This window comes from Cucurbita moschata, unplaced genomic scaffold (assembly GCF_002738365.1).
Source record: "Cucurbita moschata cultivar Rifu unplaced genomic scaffold, Cmos_1.0 Cmo_Scf00035, whole genome shotgun sequence".
Taxonomy (NCBI): domain Eukaryota; kingdom Viridiplantae; phylum Streptophyta; class Magnoliopsida; order Cucurbitales; family Cucurbitaceae; genus Cucurbita; species Cucurbita moschata.
The window spans coordinates 560040-569438 of NW_019268551.1; the positions used below are offsets into that span (position 1 = coordinate 560040).

General features: G+C 35.9%; 2 protein-coding genes across 4 annotated transcripts in view; one reads left to right on the forward strand and one right to left on the reverse strand.

The window, feature by feature from the left end:
* Positions 1-693: 693 nt before the first annotated feature.
* On the reverse strand, positions 694-4497 carry LOC111431213 (transmembrane protein 45B-like). 3 transcript variants are annotated; one of them, XM_023067795.1, is made up of 4 exons: positions 4277-4497; positions 3311-3703; positions 1658-2152; positions 694-1064 (listed from the first exon to the last, which is right to left on the reverse strand). In XM_023067795.1, the coding sequence occupies exons 2-3, from the start codon at positions 3655-3657 to the stop codon at positions 1669-1671; spliced, it is 831 nt and encodes a 276-aa protein (XP_022923563.1). In that variant the 5' UTR covers positions 3658-3703; positions 4277-4497; the 3' UTR covers positions 694-1064; positions 1658-1668. The 3 variants fall into 3 exon arrangements, with proteins under 3 accessions (XP_022923563.1, XP_022923562.1, XP_022923561.1); XM_023067794.1 differs by having other exon boundaries at positions 3311-3916; XM_023067793.1 differs by having other exon boundaries at positions 3311-3721; positions 4277-4496.
* A 1749-nt stretch (positions 4498-6246) lies between these two features.
* LOC111431056 (protein ENHANCED DISEASE RESISTANCE 2-like) overlaps positions 6247-9399 on the forward strand; it is a 14096-nt gene continuing 10943 nt past the window's right edge. The window contains exons 1-6 of the mRNA XM_023067563.1: positions 6247-6400; positions 6598-6928; positions 7138-7212; positions 8203-8256; positions 8646-8711; positions 9167-9270. Coding sequence (XP_022923331.1) covers positions 6788-6928; positions 7138-7212; positions 8203-8256; positions 8646-8711; positions 9167-9270 — 440 coding nt within the window. The 5' untranslated portion in view covers positions 6247-6400; positions 6598-6787. The remainder of the gene's footprint in view (positions 6401-6597; positions 6929-7137; positions 7213-8202; positions 8257-8645; positions 8712-9166; positions 9271-9399) is intronic.

The following is a 9399-nucleotide window of genomic DNA, read 5'->3' on the forward strand; positions in this document are numbered from 1 at the left end:
ACGACTCTCCACAATGGTATAATATTGTCCACTTTGATCATAAGCTCTTATGGTATTATTTAATTATATACCCATAATCATTCCCTAAATTAGCCGACGTAGAACTTTCATTCATCAAAGATGTTCATTACTCCTTACTTTTCTAGAATTTATCTAAATTCTATTTTGGTTCATAGACATTTATGAAAAAATCTATTTTAGTTTCACATCCATTGAAATCCTTAAACTTTTTAATTTATTTTATTTCGCGAATAAACATTCAAAAGGTAGAAAATACCTATATATATATATGTTAACAATAGTTAAGCAAGTATTAAATAAATAAATATTAGGCATAACACAACAGCCACGAGAATCCAAATATTAAAACTTAGATTCATAAATCAAAATTGAATTTAAATCTTTAAATAATTGGCTCTTCGACTTTGATTTATGAGTCAACCATTATACAACAAAGCATCGAAGAGATTATACCATGAAGGTCATTTTAGCTTGAAAGTTCCAATTTCATATCCCAATCAAATTCAAAAACAAAATCAGAGTTGAAAAGTATATCATTCATAAAGCAGCATCTTAATACTAACATAGTATATGGTTAATAGATCTCAACAATTGACCCTAATATAGTATCTAGTTAGTAGATATCGATAGTTAACCCTAATATAGCATTTGGTTAGTAGATCTCGACAGTTGACTCTAATATAGTATTTGGTAGATCTCGATAGTTGACCCTTTAGAACACATATATGTTTTAACCAGCTGAGGAGCTACGCTCAAGTTGGTGCCCCGACCCGTTATTCTTAAATGTTGTTGGTTAGGGTAAATAGTGAAGGGAGGTGCCCAAAAGAAGCTATAATTTTCAATCAAAGTCCCCCAAAAGAATAAAATGGCACATGATTACACAGAAAGAACTCAAGCAACAAGATCGTGGAAAGTCATTGGAGAAGGATTATAGAGAACTACTTGCCTCAAAAGTATTGCAAAGTGAACTGTAAAAGGGCACAACTGCAATTCTCCATCCCTTTTCCTTCTTTTCTTCCTGGTTTGTGGAAGCTACTTTTCCCCTGTATTTCACGAATAAGTCCTTAAACTTTTAATTTCATAAAAATTTAACCTTAAATACGGCGACAAAACTAATAACATGAAATAGTTAAGTATCGTTTTTCTCTATTATACGTGTGTATATGACAATCACGAGCTTTACTAGATTGTATTTTTTAAGTGTATAACATGAAATAGTTAAGTATCGTTTTTCTCTATTATACGTGTGTATATGACAATCACGAGCTTTACTAGATTGTATTTTTTAAGTGTATTTGGAAGTGCTTCTAGAATAAATACTTCTAATAAAAGTGTTTGATAAGAACTTGAGTAAAAGTGTTCAATAAAAAATTACTAGGGGGGTTTTCTCGTAAATCACGTTTAGGTGTTATTTACGTCTTTTAAATCATTTTTATATTACTCTCAAACACGATAAGTTTGAAATTTTTTAGAGTAATGTTTGTGGCAAGTCAAAATTACTCGAAAACTATATGAACAACTTTAGTAACATGGCATGAATTTCTAAATGAAGGTAAAGAAGTTTTTATGCAAGAAACAAAACTAGAGGTCACCTAGAGAATCCTACCAAAAGATGAAAGTTCTGATGCAGACATACCTGGAAATAATCTAGTCTTGAGCATGGATGGCATTCGAGCTCCCGAGGTCAGAACGCCCGTACTTTGCTGCTACAAAGCAGTAAACTCCTACGACTCCGCCAAGAACTCCGAGGACCATTGAAAAGAGCTGGAAATTTGCAAGAAATTCACCTCTAACCTCACTATCTTTTGAATGACACATGACCATCATATCGTCCTTGAGCTGACAACCATCAGGCATCATTGGACCATACAGAGTGAAGGCTGTCTGATAAAACCAAAGGCCCTGAAGGGTGATGGCGATGCCGCTGCACACGTCGACTGGAAAGCTGGTAGGCAAAATAGCTCCAGCAACCGTTGACAAAATGCAGAGGCCTATCAAGAGGACAAGGAGAATATGGTAGTAACCTTCAAGGCCTTTATGAGTAGTTGAATGAAAGTAAAACAATAGATACTCAGCGCAGAATGCCGTGGAAGCAATCAGGCAAAGCGCTTCATCTGGTAGGCGAACAAATCTGAATAGAAATAGGTGAGAGTTGAATAATCAGCTCTTTTTCAGAGAAAACTAGTGATTAAGACATAGTACAGGATAAATTGCACATATATTTAGAGACAGAAAATTCACAGCTAAATTCAATATTTGAATATTTCAGGGTCCACAAGGCATTGCTTTCTCCTTTTTTTTTCTTGTTCAACCATCATGTGGGATATGCAAATTAGACATGTCCCCTCCCCTCCTATACATCGGTGAGGGAACGAAACATTCCTTATAACAGTGTGAAAATCTCTCCCTAGTAGACGCGTTTTAAAACCGTGAGGCTGACGGCGATACGTAACAGGCCAAAGCGGACAATATCTACTAGTGGTGGGTTTGAGCCGTTACAAATGGAATCAGAGCTAGGCACCGTGCAATGTGCAGCGAGAACGTTGGCCCCCAAGAAGGGTGGATTGTGAGATCCCACATCAGTTGGAGAAGGAAACGAAGCATTCCTTATAAGGGTGTGGAAACCTCTCCCTAGTAGATACGTTTTAAAACCATAAGGCTGATAGCTATACGTAACGGGCCAAAGCAAACAATTTCTACTAGCGGTGGACTTGGTCTGTTACAACAATGCACTTCAAACTCTGGATTACAAGCTCCTACAAACTGATAGATAGCAGAAATTGGGGAAGAAAATTGTGTCTTTCCAGCGAAGAACAAGAACGGCACAGCTTAAATTATGACATATATACAAGAAACTGCTGTTGCTTTCAATTTAATATCAATTGTTTTCCATACATGTGTGTTCCTAAGATGATTGAATGAAACCTCGGTATTTCTCATCTTAAATCTGACACTTATTCACTTTCCTGATGATCTAAAATAAACAAACTACTCCAAGACCAAGAGAAAAGGCTCGTGAACTTTTAATAAATCAATTCAGGAAAGATATGTCTCTCCGGGGCACGTCTACCTGTTCTTGTCCTTGCGGGTTTAAATTCCTTCCGAAAAGAAAATCCTAATACTTCCCACCATTAATTTGATATCTTACCCAGTAATGACTTATACCCATCTGATCTTAACAAAAGTAATCAAACAGTTTAATGAAGAAGTTAACATTCCAAGATTTTCCTAAACTTTTAAACCAACACTGAATAGAAAATGCTTTGTTCATGAAACAAGAGAGAATTACCTCGACTTTTCAGAGAGCAGCGCGATGAGTCCAAAAATGAAGAACATGAGAAGCATCCCCGAATGTTCAAAGTTGTTCATGTGCGAAGGGTTCAAAACTCCATTAACGAAGAACTTGAGGTGAGTTGAATACAAAAGCTCAATGCACAAATCAATGAAACCCCCAATGACAACAACATAAAGCTCCAAGTATTTGAGTTTTCCATTGAAGCCAGGCACAGGGTTCCACACACGGACGCGAAACAAGTTGGGATTTGACACGTACCGAAGCAGAGCGCTCCACACGTGCCAAACACCAACCAGAAGAAACAGCGTCCCTGGAAGAACATGGCCCTTGAAAGATCCCATATGTTCACAGCGCTTCTACCACTCTATTTCTCCGTCTTCTTCTCTTATACCAGTAAAACATGTTCTGTTTTGCCCCCCAAAAAACACTTCCATTCAGTAAATTAACACAGAAACTTCCTCAAATCTTCTGAATGATTCGTGAAATACTTTGTGAAAGCAAGTACGAGCACCAATAATTCTCGGAAGACACAGCAAGAACACAGAGCATGAAAAGACGAGCATTATTGAAGCTAATAATTGATGAAGAAGACAGAGAAACCTAATGTTTGAACGAAAAATAAGAATCGCTTTAGAATTTGATTCTTCTTCAAAAAGATCGCAAGTCATCCACATATTTGGACAAAATCGAACGATTGAAAGCAACCTCCAATATCTCAACGATGAAAAACGAAAGAAAACAGATCCACAACTGAGAGAAAACGACCAAAAGCAGCACAGAACCCAATCTAATAGCTCAAATAACACAGCAGCCATGGAAAAAGCAGAGACAAGAAAGAGGAAATAGAGAGAGACATTTCGTATTTGAAATGGTGGAAATCAAGTAGAAATGGAAAAACAAGATCGAAAAAACGAAAATGACGACATTATTGAGTGATCATAACAAGTGGAAAGCACTCACGATTTCATAATAAGGTGATTGAGGGCCGATCCCACCATGCGAGGCCTTGTTTGTCACGGAAGAAGCAGCCCTTTTGCGGTCCCCGAAAAAGGCTTTGACGCACCGAAACAGAGAGAGAGAGAGAGAGAGTCGCGTGTGGAAAGTGGCGTTGACGATGGCGGCAAGAGGAGAATCTGATTCCTCTCTGTAAAGCCAGCGGTTGATCAACTTTGTAATGTAAGCCAGCATTTGGATCTTACCCTAATAATTATTCAATTAAAAAAACACTTATTTAAATTATTATAATAATATTTATAAACTTTAAAAATAAATTTTAATGTCATTACTTATAGTATTAATAAATTAAACTAGACAGGGACGGATGAAATGAAAGTTCATATTCTAACGTTAAGAATCGTTCCTAATTTTTTTAAATTTTAAATATATTAAAGCAAATTTAAAAAATTCGAGGGTATTACTAAAAGGAGGTACGAATTTTATGAGTGTAGGTACTGATTGACATGTTTTTTAACTCGTTTGAAAGTTGAAGGGTATTATTGTAATATTTGAAAGTTTACGGATATTATTGATACGAAGTACAAATGTCAACCTGGTCGAGAATATTTTCTATAATTTAGCTTATAGTATATACTAATATGAATACAAATTCTCTCGTTTTTCAATAATTAGTCGGGTAAAATCCAACCATACGCTTCTTTTGGTTAAAAAAGAGTGTCTTATTGATCGAGGTATACGTGTTCATATGCCTAATGCATGCATTACTCGTCAAAAGGTAAGAAAAAAAGGTCGGTAGCTTCACATTTGTGTTTTATTACTGTTAAGTAGAATGTCTACATGGCAAGAATTCAAGTCAAAATGCGGAATCCGGATTTGACACATGATGACTCCGACATTCCCTTGTATCCACTGTAACATGGTCACGTTACTTCTCGTTTCTCAGAGTGAGTACTATCTCTACATACTAACACCAGCTATTCCAATATATGTTGTCATCATTAGCACGCGTATTTTTCATGTTCTTCAAGTCTTTCTTAGTCATTATATTATAAAGATTGCACTCATCCGAATGTAGTATCGGTTCATTCATGTACTCGGACGTCACAATATTGACCCAAACAATTAACAATATGATAAGAAGAAAAAAAAAGTTAAAAAAAACCCTACAAATTATCGGTATTTATTACTTTTTTTTTAATGAAAATTTTGTCGATTTAATAATTTAGTATATAAATAAATATATACGTATATGTTTATATCTTCTTGAAATATAATTATTCAGATGCAAAAAAAAAAATTAAACATGAATTAATTTAGATTAATTGTTATTTATTATAACTATTTTTATTTAATTTTATTTACAATAAGCTAAATAAAAAAATAATTTACACAAAAATAGTAAGAAAATTTATCACGTAAATAAATAGAAAAAAAGGAAGACAAATAAATGAAAAATCATCCGTATTTATTACTTGTTTTCTAAAATTGGTATAATTATTATTTTAATATTTTAATCGATATAACTTTTGTGTTTAGTGTATAAATGGATATTCTTTTTCAAAATAATTAAAACAACGTTGCACGTGCGAGGCACGCTACTAGACGGAAAATATATCTCTTTGCCCAAAATGCCCTTTCCGAGAACTAAACTATTACAAATCTTTGAACATTGAAGGAGGATATTTTGGTCATTTCACATTATTGTGGATTTTTTATCCTGCCGGATTCCTGAGAAAATAAAAAATTATATAAGTTTTGTTCGTGTCTGAGCGGCCCCACCGCAAGCGCAATGGACCTTACGAAGGTAAACCCCCACACCGGTCGCCACCTAGTTTTGAGTCTATTTGGATTTCGTGACGGCGCCAAAGCTCTGTTATTATCACCCACCATCATCTTCGTCACCGCCAAATCACCACCGTACACGTGTTGCTCCTCCTCCCAACACCACTCTTTCACTTACGTGGGTTCCCTCGCCCTTCATTTCATCAGTATCTTTACCCGCGTAATCGTCCGATCTCTCTCTCTCTCTCTCTCTCTCTCTCATCGCCACCACTTCCTAGATGTCGCGGTTTCTCCGATCCCGTTGCTCCGACGGCTCGCCCGATGGACCTACACTTCCTCTCTAAAGTCGATTCTCTTTTGTTTTGTCATTTGAATTTCTTTTTCACTTTAAAGAGAGAATGGTTTGATTTGTTGTCTTTACTGGTAGACTCAAATTGCAAAAGTGAATTTGTGAGGAATTTGGAATTGTGGTTAGAAACTTGAAAGTTCTTGTCCTTGCCATGCCGGACGTCTGAATCTGTGTTTTCGATTATTTGCCTCAGAAATTCTCAGCGTCGCGATGATCGATCAAGTCACTTGAACTCTACTGATGTTGTGGAAGCAAGGAAGCAAGGATTGTTTTCTGAGCTTCCGAGTTTGCGAAACTGTGCATACTCTATTTGATTATTTCAGATATTCATTTTTAGGCCTGTAGGAGGAATTCATCTGGCGCAAATCAAGTTTGTTAAAGGTATGTCGTCGAAGATTGTGTATGAAGGTTGGATGGTGCGGTATGGCCGGCGGAAGATTGGCAGGTCCTTCATTCACATGCGGTATTTTGTGCTTGAATCTCGGTTACTGGCGTATTATAAGAGGAAGCCGCAGGATAATCAAGTAGGTGTTGTGTGATGTAGTTCAGGATTTTCAATTTTTGGTGTTGTGTTTTGTATTTCGAGTGAAGTTGTAGAATCTCCGTATAAGATATAACTATGCACGAATGGCTAAATTGCGTCAAATGCCTGTATCATATCCATCCGCATTCTTACGTTTTTTTTTAAAGAAATGAATTTCTTACGTGCCTGTTTTATGATCTTTCGAGGCAGGTTCCAATTAAGAGCATGCTAGTAGATGGAAACTGTAGAGTGGAGGATCGTGGCTTGAAGACGCACAATGGACATGTCAGTTGTTATTTCTATTTCTATTTCCATTTTTCTCTCTTTAACAATATGTTTGTCTTGTGATTGCGAGGATGAAAGCTATTTATTTGCTTTAGCTGAACTAAACAGTTTATTTAAGACTTCGAATGTAGCCAACTTACCTGTTACACTTAAGTTATTTTTTGTTGCAACAACTAGACTCTACTGCAAAGGCAGAATTGGCTGCAACCGAGGACTAAATATCTTAGTTGTTTTTGTATCTTCTTGCGGGAAGGAGGTTGCAATTGTTTGTAGTTTGGACTCCTTAACGAGTGAACTATTCTATAGTGGATTTGTTCATAACTCAGGATCATGATGCTCAGAAAGTCCACAGTGCCACCAAGAGAGAGAGAGAGAGAGCATCCTGACGATGCATTAACCTTTTTCCACTGGTTGAGGTTCCTGTTCGTGTGTCTTTGACTCTTTGATAATTGATACGTATATCGTACAATGCATTTTCAATTCTAATTATTTAAGGCAGAATACAACGCCAAGTTAAGGCAGAAAGAAACCAAGCATTTATAATATTTTCCGGTGAATGAAGCCAAGTTTTGGCCACCTCTTCTTATTGCTGGTATGGCCTGGCAGTTTAGTTTGCCTTTTTGGGCTTTTAGCGTCAGAAAATCCTGGGATATAATAACTTTCCCGCTGAAGTAGATATCTAACCACTCTAGTCCGCGAGACTATGTTCAATTTTCAATTCCATGTACAACTAGATGATCTTGCAAATAATCATGCCTTCCCAGTTCCAATTTTCAATTACTAACATACATACTTAAGCCTGTTGGATGAGTTAGTGATAAATATGTGTATCTCGTATCAGATCATCAGCCATTAGGATTGTGATTTCACGGTTCTGAATTTTTCACCTTCTTAATTTGGTATTTCGTTTAGTGTGAATAATGGTTCTAACACTCCTTCATTGTATATTACTTTAACGATCCATTTCAATTCCTATTTTTGATGTTGTAGATGGTTTACGTCTTGTCTGTTTACAACAAGAAAGAGAAGTACCATCGAATTACGGTTTGTTCCTACTTCCAATGACTTGATTGATGAAGATTGTATGATTTTTGCCCATCGTCTTATCTTCACATTGATAATCTACGTATGAATAATTTATGCTACTGGTTTCTCTCATTCTTTATTTGGATCAATTTCAATTATTAATCGTTATTTCGTAGATAGGGGAGGGTTGGTATATCATAATTTTATTCAGAATTCAATAATTTTAACAAGTTGCACAGTAATTTTTTAGGCTTCCCGTTTTCTCTGTTTTTTCATAGTTTATTTTTTGCATATGAGGAAATTTTGTTGGACTGGACATACTATGGATGCCCTGCTTCATCACATGTTTTTTTCAATAGTCAAAACCTTGATGGGTGCACTGATTTTAATCAGCATTTGCTTTGCAGATGGCGGCCTTCAATATCCAAGAAGCACTACTATGGAAGGAGAAAATAGAGCTTGTCATTGATCTGGTAGTATTCGAATTTCCTTTACTCGTTTTTCAACATTAACTCGGTGGAGTGCATTGTAAGTTTATTGTCATAGAGTTTTTGGCTTTTAATCTTCTCATATATGAATGAAAAGTTATTGTTTCCTATAAAAAGAATATCGTTAATAATGAAGAACGTACCAGTACTGAACAGTTATTCTAATCTTTTTATTAAGAATATCGTCCAATATTATTTTCTATCATGTCCTGGATATTACCTTAATGCCATATCAGGTTGGAGTATGTTGAAATCCAAGCGGATGTCTATTGCTTATTTTATTTTAGTTCTTATAATGGGTTCTTTGTCTTTTTTGGGCATGGTTTTCTTCATATCCATCATTTGCCCTCCGATTAAACATTTATGTTAGTTATTTATTTATTTATTACTGTATCTCATGAATTAATGAATCTAATCTCATTTGCATGTGGAAATGTCAGCACCAAGGCTCACAACTTCCTAATGGGAACAAATTTATATCATTTGAGTATAAATCTGGGATGGATAATGGGAGGACTGCTTCCTCCTCAGATCATGAAAGTCAGTGAGTACATTTTCCCTCAATTTGTATCCAAGAATTTGTAAAATGATTTACCTGGAGATGCTGTAATTAGGGTACTTATGTTCTGTACTTTTAGCATTCATCACAACACCCCCCCCCCCCCCCCCCCCC

What these genes read in the sequence shown, in the direction of transcription:
- LOC111431213 (XM_023067795.1), bottom strand. Translation starts at nt 3,657, where the DNA reads ATGGGATCTTTCAAGGGCCATGTTCTTCCAGGGACGCTGTTTCTTCTG. An exon ending in CTGCTCTCTGAAAAGTCGAG is followed by an intron (nt 2,153 to 3,310) that starts GTAATTCTCTCT and finishes ATTTCTATTCAG; the next exon opens with ATTTGTTCGCCTACCAGATG.